Below are 16,961 nucleotides of genomic sequence, written 5' to 3'. Positions count from 1 at the left end.
AAGGGGTTTGTGGAGTCCATCCCCATCTTGATAGAGGGGTTTGTGGACTGCATCCCCATCCCAGCGAAGGAGTTTGTGAGGTCAATCCCAACCCCAGGGAAGGAGTTTGTGGGGGGTATCCAGATCCTGGTGCAAGGAGTTTGTGGGGTCCATCCCCACCCTGGTAAAGGGGTTTGTGGGGTCAGCTCCGACCCCAGTGAAGGAGTTTGTGGGGTCAGTCCCAGTCCCGAGGAAGGAGTTTGTGGGGGTATCCTGATCCTTGTGAAAGGGTTTGTGGGATCAATCCCAATCCCAGTGAAGAGGTTTGTGGCGGGTATCCTGATCCTGGTGAAGGGATTTGCGGGATCCATGCGGGGTGGCTTGATGCCTTACCCCAGTGTGAGTGGGCTTTGTTCCCACCCCGGTGCCCCGGGTCCATCCCCACCCAGACCCGCCCGCGGAGCAGTTTTAGGGCAGCGCCACCTTCCCAGCCCCTCCGTCCCCCGCCCTTCCCGCTCCCAGCCCGGCCCATCCCGCCGGGAGCGGCAGCGGAGCCGCCGGGGGCGGGACCGGCCGGGCGGGGCGGGAGCGGCGGGGCCGGAACGGGGCCGGGACCGGGGCCGGGGCCGGGCCGGGGGTCCCAGCCATGCTCAGCCGGCTGGGAGCGCTGCTGCAGCAGGCGGTGGAGACGGTGAGCGGGGCCTGGGAAACGCGGCAGGAACGGGACCGGGAACGGGACCGGGAATGGGACCGGGAATGGGAGTTCCGAGCCTCCCTGACCCTGATCCCGGTGTGAGCAGCGGGAACCCAGCGTGGACCTGCTGGAAGCCTTCACCGAGCACTGGACGGGCATCACCGGCTACTACCTGGAGGCCACAGGTGAGTGGGGCGCGGGTCCCGGTGTCCCGGGCTTGGGGTGCTTTTGTCCCGGGATGGGCTCCGTGTTTCCCGGGATGGGGTCCTTTTTCCCCGGGATGGGGTCCTTTTTCCCCGGGATGGGGTCTCAGGTGCCAATAAAGTCCTTGTGGTGTGGGAGCAGAGTTATCGTGTCCTAGGAGAGGTCTTTGTGTCCTAAAACAGGGTGTCCTAAAAACGGGAATAAGGTCTCTGTGCTCTAATAGGGGACCCCATTCCCTGGGACACGATCCCATATCCTGGGAAGGGACCGTGTGTGTTTGGAGAGAGTCCCTGCGTCATAAACGGGGTCCCCGGCCTAGGAATGATACTGGGGCAGGGGACATGTCCCGGGACAGGACCCCGTGTCCTGGGACAAATCCCTGTCCCCTGCCATGGGACCCCGTGCCCTGGCACAGGACCAGGGTGCGCTGTGGCTGCCCGGGCACGTGGGAACGAGACGGGACCCCCTTCCCAAATCCCGGCAGGATTAACCTCACCCGGGGTTCCCTCCCTGCGCAGCCCCCCTGAGCCCCCGGTGGGGTCGGCACGGAGGGTTTGGGGTGGCCGGGGACACTCCCGGTACAGGGACACTCCTGGACAGGCTGGGACACTCCTAACACAGGAGGGACACGTCCCTCCGGTAACCCCGGCAGCGCTCCGGCCCCAGTTCCCGGCGGATCCCGGTGCCCGCTCTGCCCGGGGGGCTCCGGTGCCCACCGGGGGAACGGAACGGGCGGCGGGAGGAGCGGGATGTCCGGCAGCGTCCTAGGCCGGAGCGGAAGCGGCTGCTCCATCCTCACATTGCCATCTAGCGTTGTTCCCGTTCCGGAGGAGCAGGGTTTAGGGATGGCACGGATCAGGGAAAAGCCCTGGCAGAACCTCGCTGGCACGGCTGGCACCTCAGCGGGGCATCCCTCCCGCTGCTGTGCCCGGGGGACGCCCCGCCACAGCCCCCCATCCTTGAATCCCTGAATCGGTGAACAGCTGGATCCCTGAATCTCTGAATCCATGAATCTCCAGATCCCTGAATCCTTGAATCCCCAAATCCCCAGGTCTCCGAGTCCCTGAACCCCTGAACCCCTGGATCCCCAAATCCTTGAGCCCCTGGATCTCTGAATCCCCGAATCCCTGAACCCCCAAATCCCTGAACCTCTGATCCCTGAACCCCTGAATCACTGGATTCCTGAACCCCAAAATCCTCAGATCCCCGAACCCCTGAATCCTCGAATCCCTGATCTCTTGAGTCCCCTGATCCCCATATCCCCGAATCCTTCATCTCTGAATCCCTGAACCCCTGGATCCCTGTATCCTTGAATCCCTGGATCTCTGATCTCTGAATCCCCGAATCCCCAAATCCCTTAACCCCTGAATCCCTGAGTCCCCAAAGCCCTGAATTCCTGAACCCCCAGATCCCTAGATCCTTGAATCCCTGAACCCCTGGATCTCTGAATCCCTGAATACCCGAATTCCTGAACCCCTGAATTCCCAAATTCCAAGATCCCTGAACCCCCAAATCCCTGAATCTCCAAATCCCCAAACCCTGAATCCCTGATTCCCAAATCCCCAATCCCTGGATCCCTGAATTCCCAAATTCCCATATCTCTGAATCCCCAATCTCTGAATCCCCAATCCCTGGATCCCTGATCTCTGAATCCCCAAACCCCTGAACCCCTGAATCCCCGATCCCAGCAGACGAGAGCGTCCTGGTGCAACAGACAGACATCCCATGGCGCCTGCGGCAGACGTTGGACCCCCAAATCCCCCAATCACCCAATCCCAGATCCCTGAACCCCTGAATTCCCAAATCCTCAATCTCTGATCCCCGATCCCAAATCCCCAAACCCCACAGACGAGAGCATCCCGGCACGATAGACGGACATCCCGTGGCGCCTGCGGCAGATGTTGGACCCCCAAATCCCCCAATCCCTGCACCCCTGATCTCCAAATCCTCGACCCCCAAATCCCAGATCCCTGAATCCCTGAATTCCCAAATCCCCAAATCCCTGGCACCCAAACCCCGCAGACGAGAGCGTCCCGGCACGACAGACGGACATCCCGTGGCGCCTGCGGCAGATGTTGGACCCCCAAATCCCCTAATCCCCTAATCCCAGATACCCCGGTATCCCTGATATCTGAATCCCCAAATCCCCCAGTCACTGAACCCCTGAATTTCTGACCCCGAATCCCCAAACCCCTGAATCCCTGATCTCCTGAATCCCCAATCCCCAAATTCCTGATCCCTCAATCCTGGAATCCCTGAATCCCTGGGTCCCCGAATCCCTGAATTCCCAGATCCCTGAATCCCTGATCTCTGAATCCCCAAATCCCCAAACCCCTGAACCCCTGAATCCCCCAATCCCAAATCCCCAAACCCCGCAGACGAGAGCGTCCCGGCATGACAGACGGACATCCCATGGCGCCTGTGGCAGATGTTGGACCCCAAATTCCCCCAAATCCCCCAATCCCAGATACCTGATCTCTGAATTCCCAAATCCCCAGATCCCTGAACCGCTGAATTCCCAAATCCTCAAACTCTGATCCCCGATCCCAAATCCCCAAACCCCACAGACGAGGGCGTCCCGGCACGACAGACGGACATCCCGTGGTGCCTGCGGCAGATGTTGGACCTGCAAATCCCCCAACCCCTGATCTCCAAATCCTCGACCCCCAAACCCCAGATCCCTGAATTCCCAAATCCCCAAATCCCTGACCCCCAAATCCCTGGTCCCTGATCTCCAAATCCTCGACCCCCAAATCCCTGACCCCCAAACCCCGCAGACGAGAGCGTCCCGGCACGACAGACGGACATCCCGTGGCGCCTGCGGCAGATGTTGGACCCCCAAATCCCCCAATCCCTGAACCCCTGATCTCCAAATCCTCGACCCCCAAATCCCAGATCCCTGAATCCCTGAATTCCCAAATTCCCAAATCCCTGACCCCCAAACCCCGCAGACGAGAGCGTCCCGGCACGACAGACGGACATCCCGTGGCGCCTGCGGCAGATGTTGGACCCCCAAATCCCCCAACCGCTTATCTCCAAATCCTCGACCCCCAAATCCCAGATCCCTGAATCCCTGAATTCCCAAATCCCCAAATCCCTGACCCCCAAATCCCTGGTCCCTGATCTCCAAATCCTCGACCCCCAAATCCCTGACCCCCAAACCCCGCAGACGAGAGCGTCCCGGCACGACAGACGGACATCCCGTGGCGCCTGCGGCAGACGTTGGACTCGCAAATCCCCCAATCCCTGAACCCCTGATCTCCAAATCCTCGACCCCCAAATCCCAGATCCCTGAATCCCTGAATTCCCAAATTCCCAAATCCCTGACCCCCAAACCCCGCAGACGAGAGCGTCCCGGCGCGACAGACGGACATCCCGTGGCGCCTGCGGCAGATGTTGGACCCCCAAATCCCCCAACCGCTTATCTCCAAATCCTCGACCCCCAAATCCCAGATCCCTGAATCCCTGAATTCCCAAATCCCCAAATCCCTGACCCCCAAATCCCTGGTCCCTGATCTCCAAATCCTCGACCCCCAAATCCCTGACCCCCAAACCCCGCAGACGAGAGCGTCCCGGCACGACAGACGGACATCCCGTGGCGCCTGCGGCAGATGTTGGACTCGCAAATCCCCCAATCCCTGAACCCCTGATCTCCAAATCCTCAACCCCCAAATCCCAGATCCCTGAATCCCTGAATTCCCAAATCCCCAAATCCCTGATCCCCAAACCCCGCAGACGAGAGCGTCCCGGCACGACAGACGGACATCCCGTGGCGCCTGCGGCAGATGTTGGACCCCCAAATCCTCCCAGTCCCAGATCCCTGAACCCCTCGACCCTGATCCCCAAATCCCTGGTCCCCTGATCTCCAAATCCTCGACCCCCAAATCCCTGACCCCCAAACCCCGCAGACGAGAGCGTCCCGGCACGACAGACGGACATCCCGTGGCGCCTGCGGCAGATGTTGGACATCCTGGTGCACGAGGAGCGGCAGCGCCCGCCGGGGGACACGGGGCCGTGCCTCGAGTTCCTGCTGCATCACAAACTGCTGGAAACTCTGGGAACGCTGGGAAAGGCAGAGGTGAGCCCGGGAATCGGGAAAATCCTCGTGAGAGGCCAAACCCGCGGCCTTGCCCAGCTGCTTTACCTGTGCCCCTCAATAATTTGAATTTTGGAGCATTTTTCCAGTTTGTGAAGTGGGAGGTGGTCACAGGGCTTGGGAGTTTTTTGGGGAAAATTGGGTTTTTGTGAGGGAAAACTTGGCTTTTTTGGGAAGGTCTTGGGGTTCTCAAGTTCCCCACTGGGATCCTTTCTGGGAGCTTGCACCTCAGCACATCCCTGCTTGCACAGGAAGGGTTTTTATCTGGCACACAGATAGTTTAAAAATTAAAATTAAAACAGGCATTTAAAAAATAAAAATAAAAACATCTGAGGGATTATTTCCCGTTTCCCAGCACCCCAAAACCCCAAATCCTCCTGGGTGCGAAAGGACCGGTGTGTTTCCACCTCTATTTGGATAAAAATCAATTTCTAGGGGCCTTGTTGCTATTAATAGCAGGAAGAGGACAGCAGAGCTGTTCTATTTGTTAAATATTTGGCCAATATTTCCTTTTTTGCCACACCTGGCACTTCATCCTGCAAAGCCAAGTAGCAGATTTTTTTAAATTTTATTTTTAATTTTAATTTATGTTTTTATTTTTATTTTTTATTTGTATTTTTATTTCTTTTAAAAATATCTGTGTGCCTGGCTCTTTTTATTGTTTATGCTTATTTTTATTTATTTTTATTTTTAAAATATCTGTGTGCCAGACTCTTTCCAGAGTCCCGAAACAGCTTGGCCTTGATTGGCTAATGAGTCAAAATAACAAAGATAAACACATAAAACAAACACAAAATAACTCAGAGCAGAACCCAATGAAACAATCACCTGTGGGTAAACAATCTCCAAACTCATTCCACATGAGCAAGGCAGAGGAGAAGCAAATGAGGTAAGCATTGTTTTCATTTTTCTCTGAGGCTTCTCAGCTTCTCAGGAGAAAAATCCTGGGTGAAAGGATTTTTCCAGAGAATGTGAATGCCACATTTCAAGGGATCTGGGGGATTGTTTGGGGTGATTTAGGGGGACACCAGGGATGGGGCTGATGGCTGTCCCCTGTCCCTGTCCCAGTATCCCCCCGGCATGAGGCAGCAGGTCCTGCTCTTCTTCAGCCGCCTGCTGGGGCAGCTGCAGCACCCGCTCCTGCACTACCTCAACGTGCACCGGCCCGTGCAGGTGAGCTGCCACCTGTCCCCGAGGGGTGACACCCACGGTGACACCCCCAGCACCCCCACATGCCCTCCCCTGCTCCCCAGAAGCTGCTCCAGCTCAGCGGGGACCGCCTGGGCTCCGGCACTGAGAGGGAGGAGGTGCAGTTCACCGCCGTGCTCTGCTCCAAGATCCAGCAGGATCCCAGCCTGCTGCCCCACATCCTGCAGGTGGGACACTGTGGGGTCACCTGTGGGGTTTGGGCTCCAACAGGATCCCAGCCTGCTGCCCCACATCCTGCAGGTGGGACGGTGTGGGGTTTGGGCTCCCAGCCTGCTGCCCCACATCCTGCAGGTGGGACACTGTGGGGTCACCAATGGGGTTTGGGCTCCAGGAGGATCCCAGCCTGCTGCCCCACATCTTGCAGGTGGGACGGTGTGGGGTCACCTGTGGGGTTTGGGCTCCCAGCCTGCTGCCCGACATCCCGCAGGTGGGATGGTGTGGGGTTTGGGCTCCAGGATCCCAGCCTGCTGCCCCACATCCTGCAGGTGGGACACTGTGGGGTCCCCAATGGGGTTTGGGCTCCAACAGGATCCCAGCCTGCTGCCCCACATCTTGCAGGTGGGACGGTGTGGGGTCACCTGTGGGGTTTGGGCTCCCAGCCTGCTGCCCGACATCCCGCAGGTGGGATGGTGTGGGGTTTGGGCTCCAGGATCCCAGCCTGCTGCCCCACATCCTGCAGGTGGGATGGTGTGGGGTCACCTGTGGGGTTTGGGCTCCCAGCCTGCTGCCCCACATCCCGCAGGTGGGATGGTGTGGGGTTTGGGCTCCAGGATCCCAGCCTGCTGCCCCACATCCTGCAGGTGGGATGGTGTGGGGTCATCTGTGGGGTTTGGGCTCCAACAGGATCCCAGCCTGCTGCCCCACATCCTGCAGGTGGGATGGTGTGGGGTCACCAATGGGGTTTGGGCTCCAGCAGGATCCCAGCCTGCTGCCCCACATCCCGCAGGTGGGACACTGTGGGGTCACCAGTGGGGTTTGGGCTCCCAGCCTGCTGCCCCACATCCTGCAGGTGGGATGGTGTGGGGTTTGGGCTCCAGGATCCCAGCCTGCTGCCCCACATTCTGCAGGTGGGACACTGTGGGGTCCCCAATGGGGTTTGGGCTCCAACAGGATCCCAGCCTGCTGCCCCACATCCCGCAGGTGGGATGGTGTGGGGTCACCAGTGGGGTTTGGGCTCCCAGCCTGCTGCCCCACATCGTGCAGGTGAGATGGTGTGGGGTTTGGGCTCCAGGATCCCAGCCTGCTGCCCCACATCCCGCAGGTGGGATGGTGTGGGGTCACCTGTGGGGTTTGGGCTCCCAGCCTGCTGCCCGACATCCCGCAGGTGAGATGGTGTGGGGTTTGGGCTCCAGGATCCCAGCCTGCTGCCCCACATCCCGCAGGTGGGACTCTGTGGGGTCACCTGTGGGGTTTGGGCTCCCCCAGTTGGGGTTTTGGACCCCCTTTGCAGCCTCCTCCCTGCCATAAAGCTCCTCAGGGTGAGGAGGAGGAGGAGGAGGAGGAAGGTGCAATGCTGATGGCTGCAATGCTTTGCCGCTCCTCTTCCTCTCCAGGGAAAGAGCATCCTGAACGGGAGGAGAGCCCCGGAGAGCCCCAGGACAGAGGGTTTGGAGCATCCCTCGGGCACCTCTGCCAGCTCCATGCCCGGGGCAGAGGGTTTGGAACATCCCTCGGGCACTGGTGCCAGCTCCGAGCGTTTGAAGCATCCCCCGGGCACCGCTGCCATTTCTACCCCCAGGGAAGAGCATTTGGAGCACCCTCTGGGCACCTCTGCCAGCTCCATGCCCAAGAAAGAGGGTTTGGAGCATCCCTTGGGCACCAGTGCCAGCTCTGAACATTTGGAGCATCCCCTGGGCACCGCTGCCAGCTCCATGCCCAGGAAAGAGAATTTGGAGCATCCCCCGGGCACCACTGCCATTTCTACCCCCAGGGAGGAAGGTTTGGAGCATCCCCCGGGCACCACTGCCAGCTCTGAGCGTTTGGAGCATCCCCCGGGCACCAATGCCAGCTGCATGCCCAGGGCAGAGCATTTGGATCATCCCTCGGGCACCGATGCCACCTCCCCTCCTGCCCAGCCCTCCCCGGCACGCAGGGACGGCAACCTCGTCACCTGCCTGGTGGCACTGTGCAGGAGCAAGGTACGGCCTCAGGGGTGGCACCTCGGGGGCAGAGGGCACTGCCAGGCCTGTGGCCACCCCCGTGCCCTCCTCCTCTTCCTCGCAGAAGAGCCGGGTGGCGCTGAAGGCTCGGGAGAACGTGCTGCTGCTGGCAGGGCTGTCCCAGGAGGCGGCTGCCACCTGCCTGGCGCGGGGCACTGCCCTGTGCCAGCTGCTCGTGGGGCACCTCTGCGACCTCTACGGCGCCGTGCCCGCTGGCACCGACCCTGCTGATGTCCTTGGCATGGACAGGGCCAGCTGGAGGTGAGGGGGTGCCAGGCTGGGGGTGCCAGGTGCCAGCCAGGCGGTGTCACAGCCGCGCGTTGTCTGTGCCATGCAGGTCGCAGGGGGACGGCGCTGGGGACGGGGGGTTCCCGGGCAAGGAGAGCCTGGCAGAGTTCCTGGGCTGGCTGGATTTCCTGGATGAGCTGGTGATGGGTGCCCACCCGGTGAGAAGCACGGGGTTCATTAATCTGGGGCTTAATTGGGGCCTGATCCCCACCTTGTCACCGAGTGCCACCTCCAGGGATGGGGATGGTGACACCACCACTTCCTGGGCAGCCCCTTTCCCACACCCTTCCTGTGGAGAAATTCTTCCTAATCCAACCCAAACCTCCTGGGGTGCAATTTAAGGCTGTGGTTTGTCCTGAGGGGTTCCCCATTTTCTCCCCCCCAGCTCGTGGCCAATGCCATCAGCCAGGCTGTGGAGGAGAAGTTCTTCCAGGGCACCCTGCAGCCGCAGCTCCTGCAGATGTGAGTGACCCCCGTAATGAGGGGTTTCCCTTTCCCTGACCCCATCTGGGGTGTTTTGCCCCTCAGGACCCCCTCGGGAGTGGGGGGTTCCCCCTTTTCCCTGGACATCCACCCTGACCCCAGCTGAGGCTTTCTGCTTCTCAGGGTCCCCTCAGAGCCAGGAGTGGGGGTTTCCCTTTTCCCTGACCCCAGCTGGGATGTTCTGCTCCTCAGAGCCAGGGATGGGAGGGTTCCCCCTTTTTCCTGAACAACCTCCCTGACCCCACCTGGGGTGTTCTGAACCTCAGGACCCCCTCAGGAGTGGGGGGTTCCCCCTTTTCCCTGGACAACCACCCCAATCCCAGCTGGGGGATTCTGCTCCTCAGGAGCCAGGAATGGGGGGATTGCCTTTTTCCCTGGACAAACACCCCAACCCCAGCTGGGGCAGGGACCCCCTGAGAGCCAGGAGTGGGGGTTCCCCTTTCCCTGACCCCAGCTGGGGCGTTCTGCTCCTCAGGATCCCCTTAGAGCCAAGAATGGGGGGGTTCCCCCTTTTCCCTGGACAACCACCCCAACCCCAGCTGGAGCTGGGACCCCCTCAGAGCCAGGAGTGGGGGGTTCCCCCTTTTCCCTGGACAACCACCCCAACCCCAGCTGGAGCAGGGACCCTCTCAGAGCCAGGAGCAGTGGGGTTCCCCCTTTTCCCTGGACAACCACCCCAACCCCAGCTGGAGCAGGGACCCCCTCAGAGCCAGGAGTGGGGGGTTCCCCCTTTTCCCTGGACAACCACCCCGACCCCAGCTGGTTCTGCTCCTCAGGATCCCCTGGAAGCCAGAGGCAGGAGGTTCCCCTTTTTCCCTGGACAACCAGCCCAGTCCTAGCTGGGGGGTTCTGCTCCTCAGGAGCCAGGAGCAGAGAGGTTCCCCCTTTTTCCATGAGCAACCACCTTGACCCCAGCTGGGGGGTTCTGCTCCTCAGGGTCCCCTCAGAGCCACGAAGGGGGGATTCCCTTTTTCCCTGGACAACCTCCCCAACCCCAGCTGGGGCATTTTTCTCCTCAGAGCCAGGAGCAGGGGGGTTCCCCCTTTCTCTGTCAAACCCCCCCTGCCACCCCGCAGGTCGGAGCTGGCCGTGCTGGGCGCCACGGCCATGCTGACGGGCACGGTGAGGCAGCTCCGCTCTCCCGCCCTGCTCCACCGCCTGGTCCTGTTCCTGCTGGGGCCCCACCGGCACCCCGAGAGCCCCGGGGACGCCCCCCATGCCCTGAGGGCGCAGCTCATCGAGCGCTGCGACCACCTGAGCGACGAGGTGAGCTCACCGGGGCTGAGCTGCGTGGGTGGGCAGCAATGCCAGGGGTCTGATCCTGCTGGCTGTGCCCAGATCAGCCTGGCCAGCCTGCCAGAGGTCTGACCCTGCTGGCAATGCCCAGATCAGCCTGCCAGGGCTCTGACCATGCTGGCAATGCCCAGATCAGCCTGCCAGGGCTCTGACCATGCTGGCAATGCCCAGATCAGCCTGCCAGAGGTCTGACCATGCTGGCAATGCCCAGATTAGCCTGGCCAGCCTGCAGGGGTCTGACCCTGGCACTGCCACCCCAAATCAGCCTGGCCAGCCTGCCAGGGCTCTGACCCTGGCACTGCCACCCCAGATCAGCCTGGCCAGCCTGCCAGAGGTCTGACCCTGCTGGCAATGCCCAGATCAGCCTGCCAGGGCTCTGACCATGCTGGCAATGCCCAGATCAGCCTGGCCAGCCTGCCAGGGCTCTGACCATGCTGGCAATGCCCAGATCAGCCTGCCAGAGGTCTGACCATGCTGGCAATGCCCAGATTAGCCTGGCCAGCCTGCAGGGGTCTGACCCTGGCACTGCCACCCCAAATCAGCCTGGCCAGCCTGCCAGGGGTCTGACCCTGCTGGCAATGCCCAGCTTAGCCTGCAGGAGTCTGTCTGACCATGCTGGCCATGCCCAGATTAGCCTGCCAGGGTTCTGATCCTGCTGGCAATGCCCAGATCAGCCTGGTCAGCCTGCAGGGGTCTGTCTGACCCTTCTGGCCGTGCCCAGATCAGCCTGCCAAGGGTCTGACCATGCTGGCCGTGCCCAGATCAGCCTGCCAAGGGTCTGACCATGCTGGCCGTGCCCAAATCAGCCCTCCAGGGCTCTCACCCTGCTGGCCATGCCCAAATCAGCCTGCCAGGGGTCTGTCTGACCCTGCTGTGCCCAGATCAGCCTGCCCAGCCTGCCAGGGGTCTGTCTGACTCTTCTGGCCATGCCCAGATCAGCCTGCCAGGGGTCTGACCATGCTGGCCGTGCCCAGGCCAGCCTGCAGGGCTCTGACCGTGGCACTGCCACCCCAGATCAGCCTGGCCAGCCTGAGGCTCTTCGAGGAGCTGCTGAGGAAGCCCCACGAGCACGTGGCTCACAACCTGGTGCTGAGGAACCTGGAGGCCAGGGGGTACCTGCAGCGCGGCGCCGAGGAGCGCGGGCCCCCCGAGACGGACCCCGAGGAGGACGGGCTGTGAGCAAGGGGGGCTGGGCAGGGTCAGGGGGGTGCCCCCCACCCACTGCCCACCCCCCTAATGCGGACCCCACACAGGGAGCTGGAGGAGGATCCCTATTTCACCGATGGATTCCCTGACAGCTTTGGGGTGACAAAAAATCCTTCACCAGCATCCACCCCGTTGGGGAAGGGGCGAGTGAGCGAGGTGGTGAGCAGGTAAGGGTTTGGAGGAGCTGGGCTGGAATGGGGGGGCTGCATCCCCCTCCCCATCTGTAGGAGTGTTGAGGGGGTAGGATGATTGGGATGGACGGAGATGAGAGATCTCTGAAGTCAGGTTGTGGAATTTGGGGTTATTGCAAAGGGCCTGGGTGCAGGGGCCTTGTTCGGAGCTGCCAGGCACAGCTTGAAGCAGGCCCAAGAGAGAGAAAGAGGAGAGATAAAGAGAGTGGTAAACACAATGAGAGAGCAAGGTTCCCATTACAATACAATAAATCTTCTTCTGGTCATGGAACTTGGGGTTATTGCAAAGGGCCTGGGTGCAGGGGCCTTGTTTGGAGCTGCCAGGCAGAGCTCAGAGCAGGCCCGAGAGAGGGAGAGGTAAAGAGAGAGAAGGCAAGAGTGTGGTAAAAAGAGAATGAGGGAGTAAAAGAGAGGATCAGAGGACAAGGTTCCTGTTACAATACAATAAATCTTCTTCTGATCATGGAATTTGGGGTTTATTGCAAAGGGCCTGGGTGCAGGGCCCTTGTTTGGAGCTGCAGCCACAGCTCGGAGCAGGCCTGAGACAAGAGAGGGGGAGAGAAGATGAGAGGGTGAGAGAGTAAAAGAGTAAGAGAGTAAAAGGGGTAAGAGGGCAAAGTTCCCATTCCATTACAATAAATCTTCTGTGTTGAATATTCTGATTCTCACTAACCAATCCAGTACAAGATACAAATCCTACAGCATTTCCATACAGCCTATAAGAATCACTACATCACCATCCTGTGTTACATTTTAAACCCTAAAATCTCCTCTTTGTGCCCCTTCTGCCAAGCTGTGGGGTCTGCTCTGAGCCTTGGAGCTGTCTGCAGGCAGAGGGTGTTGTTCCGTCAAAAGGGGATCACCTCCAGCCAGCCACACCATTGTTTTCCAGTTGTTCAGTATCTGAGGGATCTCAAAGCTTGCTTTCATTTCAATCTCACTTATAGTTTCCATATTCTCAAAATCTTTTGCCAGACAATCATATTGATAAGGCTTTCCTGTTCCATCTCCCCCAACACCCATCCTCTCCTCTGTCTCTTCCAGCTTCCTGTGCCTGGTCCCTGAGGAGGCCAAGACCTCGTCGTGCATGGAAGAGGGTGGATACGACACCTACGTGCACGACGCCCTGGCCATGGTGGGTGCCATGCTGGGTGCCATGCTGGGTGCCATGCTGGGTGCCCGGGGGTGTCCCCAGCCCCTGCTGCTGGCTGTCCCCACCCTGGCTCTCACCTGCTGTCACCCCTGGGCAGGTGCAGGCGTGCCGTGCCAGCGCTGCCCCATGGGGGTGGCCCTCGTGCCCCCGGCCCCTGGACTCCTGTCACTGCTGTCACCCCATGGTGGCGTTTTACGAGGGACATTTCCTCAAGGTGCTGTTTGACAGGATGAGCCGGATCCTGGATCAGGTACTGGGGTACACCTGGGTGCCCCCTGAGCCCCGCAGGTCCCCCATCATGGGGACAAAGTGGCCAAAAGCATCACCTTGGTGGGGATGAGGGGATGCTGGGGGTCACCCAAAGTCCTGAGTGTCCCCCCCGATCCCAGCCCTACACCCCGCTGTGCCCCCCATGACTCCCATAATGGATAAAATGGCCAAAAGCATCAGCTTGGTGGCGATGGGCTCAGAATGAGGGGATGTGGGGGGGTCTGCCCTACACCCCCCTGTGCCCCCCATGACCCCCATCATGGCCAAGGTGCCCAAAAGCATCAGCTTGGTGGGGATAAGGGGATGTTGGGGGCTCACCCAAGGTCCTGAGCGTCCCCCCTATCCCAGCCGTACCCCCCCGTGTGCCCCCCAGGACCCCCATCATGGGGACCAAGTGGCCAAAAGCATCACCTTGGTGGGGATGAGGGGATGCTGGGGGGTCACCCAAGGTGCTGAGTGTCCCCTCCATCCCAGCCCTACAGCCTGAACCTGCAGGTGACCTCGGTGCTGTCCCAGCTGGCCGCCTTCCCCCACCCCCACCTGCACGAGTACCTGCTGGACCCCTACCTGAGCCTGGCCCCCGGCTGCCGCTCGCTCTTCTCCGTCCTTGTCAGGGTAATGATGTCACCCTCGGGGCTGTGGGGACACGGGGACACCCCCTGGCCAGGGGGGTGTCACCATCCGTCCTCGTGATGGGTCGTGGATTGATTTCAGGGTGCAAAAAACCGACACGGCACAGGGGGTTTGCAGTGATAATCAAAATAAATGCACCTTTATTGAATGATCACAGCAAAATGGGATAGAGGGAGAAAAAGATAGAGGAAGAGAAAGAAAAAGAGAGAGAGAGAGTGTCACAATCTGTCCTTACAAATGGGGTTCGTGATGGTTCCTGGATTGATCTCAGGGTGCAAAAAACCGGCGCGGTACAAGGGGGTTTGCAGTGATAATCAAAATAAATGCACTTTTATTTAGTGATCACAGCAAAATGAGATAGAGGGATTAAGAGGGAGAAAAAGGTAGAGAAAGAGAGAGATAAAAAAAGAGAGAGTGTCACGATCCATCGTTACGAACAGGATTCGTGATGGTTCCTGGATTGATAGGGTGCAAAAGAACCAACACAGTACAAGGGGGTTTGCAGTGATAATCAAAACAAATGCAGCTTTATTGAGTGACCACAGCAAAATGAGATAGAGAGTTTAAGAGGGAGAAAAAGATAGAGGAAGAGAGAGAGAAAAAAAGAGAGAGTGTCACGATCCGTCGTTACGAACAGGGTTCGTGATGGTTCCTGGATTGATCTCAGGGTGCAAAAAACCAACACGGCCCAGGGGGGTTTGCAGTGATAATCAAAACAAATGCACCTTTATAGAATGACCACAGCAAAATGGGATAGAGGGATTAAGGGAGAGAGAAAGAGAGAGAGAAAGAGGGGGATATAGCTACCAAACATAGAGATATATTGCATTAACACTATACTAAAAAGAATTGAAGGAAAAGTTTCATCTCAGAAGGCAAGCTAGCTAAGAATAGAAAGGAATGAATGATAAAGGTTTGTGGCTCGTACAGAGAGTCCAAGCCAACTGGGCTGGGATTGGCCATTAATTACAAACATCCAAGATGGGCCAATCCCAGATGCACCTGTTGCATCCCACAGCAGCAGATAACCATTGTTTGCATTTTGTTCCTGAGGCCTCTCAGCTCCTCAGGAAGAAAAAACCTTAAGGAAATATTTTTAATGAAAAAAAAAATGTCTGCAGCACTCCCCAGTGACGCTGGTGAGGAAATGAGGGATATTTCAGGCAGGCTCTCACAGGGGGTGACGCTCTGCTCCCTGCGCAGGTGATCGGGGAGCTGATGCAGCGTCTCCAGCGTGTGCCCCACGCCAGGGCCAAGCTGCTCCTGGTGCGTCGGCAGCTCCTGGGGCTGGTGCCAGGCGAGCAGTGAGTGCCCCCAAAACGCCCTTTTGGGGAGGGGTCGTGCCCCACAGACCCCCATCGCCATGGCTGGTGTCCCCGCAGGATGGATCACACCGTGCTGCTCAAGGCCGTGGTGGTGCTGGAGGAGTTCTGCAAGGAGCTGGCGGCCATCGCCCTGGTCAAGGGGCCACCCGAGGGGCCACCCTGAGCCCTCACTGAGCTCCCCCTCTTGTGGTGGCCCTGCCCACGTCCCGGTGGCTCTGCAGGAGCCAGGAGTGGCCGTGGCTCCGCAGGAAGGACCCGGCAGGAGGATGAGGAGGATGAGGATGAGGAGGATGAGTCCTTCGCGGTCACCGTGGCCAGCCCCGAGGTGTGGCCACGTCCCCGTGCTGGGTGCGGGGTGGTGGCTGCTGTGGCTCCTCCTGGGTGGTGGTTCCTGCTCCCCACAAGGCTCCAGCAGGGAATTTTTAGGCAATAATGAATGGGGTGTGTGGGACAGAGCCCCCCCAGCTCAGCTGCAAGGACTCGAGTGTCCCCTGGCCTGGCTCTGTGGCAGGGGGAGTGTGACATGTGTGGCATGTCTGTGTGTGTGTGTGTGTGTGACACGTGTGTGTGCTCTGGTGGGGGACTGTCCCCCCCAGAGCCCGCAAAGCCCCTCCCCAGGGTGATGGGAGTCTGCTCCAATAAAGCTGTGACTCAGCACCAATGCCTGTGTGCCTTCCCAAACACCCCAAAATTCCATTCTCCATTTCCCCCAAACCCACTCCCCATTTTCCCCCAAACATCCCAAAACCCCACTCTGCGTTTTCCGCCAAACCCCATTCCCCATTTTCCCCAAACACCCAAAAGTCCCACCCCGTTTTCCCCCAAACACCCCCAAACCCACTCCCCATTTCCCCCAAACATCCCCAAACCCCACTCTGTGTTTTCCTCCAAACCCACTCCCCATTTTCCCCCAAACACCCCTAAAACCCCATTCCCCATTTTCCCCCAAACACTCCCAAACCCACTCCCATATTTTCCGTGAAACCCATTCCCCATTTCCCCAAAACACCCCCAAACCCTCTCCCCCTTTTCTCCCAAACCCCATTCTGCATTTTCCCCAAACCCACTCCTCATTTCTCCCAAACCCCCACTCTGCATTTTCCCCCAAACCCACTCCCCATCTTTCCCCCAAAACACCTCAAAATCCCACCCCCTATTTTCCCCAACCCCCCCTAAAACCCCACTCTTCATTTTCCCCCAAACACCCCCAAAATCCCACTCCCCATTTCCCCCAAAACCCACTCCCCACTTTCCCCCAAACACCGCCAAACCCCATTCTGCATTTTCCCCCAAAAACTCCCAAAGCCATCCCTATTTCCCACCCAAACCCCACTCCCCACCACAGCCAGGACACAGCAACAGCAGCCGCAGCCAGGTTAATTTTATTTTATTTTATTTTATTTTATTTTATTTTATTTTATTTTATTTTATTTTATTTTATTTTATTTTATTTTATTTTATTTTATTTTATTTTATTTCTGCTCCCACCCCCAGCCCCGCAGCACATCCCGGGGTTCCTGTGAAGCCCCCCAATCCCATCTCTCCATCCCTAACTGCACACGGGCACGCTTGCCCGGATCCTCTGCAGGATGTGGCCCTGCAGCTCCTCCCGCACCGGCCACAGCGGGAAGGGGCTGGAGGGGACATCAAATGCCCCCGAGGATATCAAACGCCCCCAAACCCACTCCCCATCTTCTCCCAAACACCCAAGCCCACTCCCCATTTCCTCCAAACACCCCCAAAACCCCACTCCCTATTTTCCCCCAAACACTCCC

The 16,961-nt window shown here is 59.0% G+C and overlaps 1 protein-coding gene across 1 annotated transcript; it reads left to right on the top strand.

Moving 5' to 3' along the window:
• Positions 1 to 625: 625 nt before the first annotated feature.
• FHIP2B (FHF complex subunit HOOK interacting protein 2B) lies at positions 626 to 15,843 on the top strand. The gene is made up of 17 exons (XM_059490815.1): positions 626 to 670; positions 780 to 858; positions 4,786 to 4,955; positions 6,042 to 6,146; positions 6,227 to 6,349; positions 7,736 to 8,320; positions 8,406 to 8,602; positions 8,679 to 8,787; positions 9,015 to 9,091; positions 10,189 to 10,378; positions 11,423 to 11,583; positions 11,662 to 11,781; positions 12,850 to 12,940; positions 13,056 to 13,208; positions 13,703 to 13,843; positions 15,065 to 15,165; positions 15,244 to 15,843. Exons 1-17 carry the CDS (start codon positions 626 to 628, stop codon positions 15,347 to 15,349), a joined length of 2,553 nt encoding a protein of 850 aa, XP_059346798.1. The 3' UTR covers positions 15,350 to 15,843.
• Positions 15,844 to 16,961: the final 1,118 nt, after the last annotated feature.

The sequence above is a fragment of the Ammospiza nelsoni genome, chromosome 30 (genome assembly GCF_027579445.1).
Source record: "Ammospiza nelsoni isolate bAmmNel1 chromosome 30, bAmmNel1.pri, whole genome shotgun sequence".
Lineage (NCBI taxonomy): Eukaryota > Metazoa > Chordata > Aves > Passeriformes > Passerellidae > Ammospiza > Ammospiza nelsoni.
Note: the sequence above shows the minus strand (reverse complement) of the source record. Positions and strands in the feature narration are given on the sequence as shown.

What these genes read in the sequence shown, in the direction of transcription:
- FHIP2B (XM_059490815.1), top strand. Translation starts at nt 626, where the DNA reads ATGCTCAGCCGGCTGGGAGCGCTGCTGCAGCAGGCGGTGGAGACG. An exon ending in TGCTGCCCCACATCCTGCAG is followed by an intron (nt 6,350 to 7,735) that starts GTGGGACACTGT and finishes CTTCCTCTCCAG; the next exon opens with GGAAAGAGCATCCTGAACGG. An exon ending in TGCACGACGCCCTGGCCATG is followed by an intron (nt 12,941 to 13,055) that starts GTGGGTGCCATG and finishes ACCCCTGGGCAG; the next exon opens with GTGCAGGCGTGCCGTGCCAG.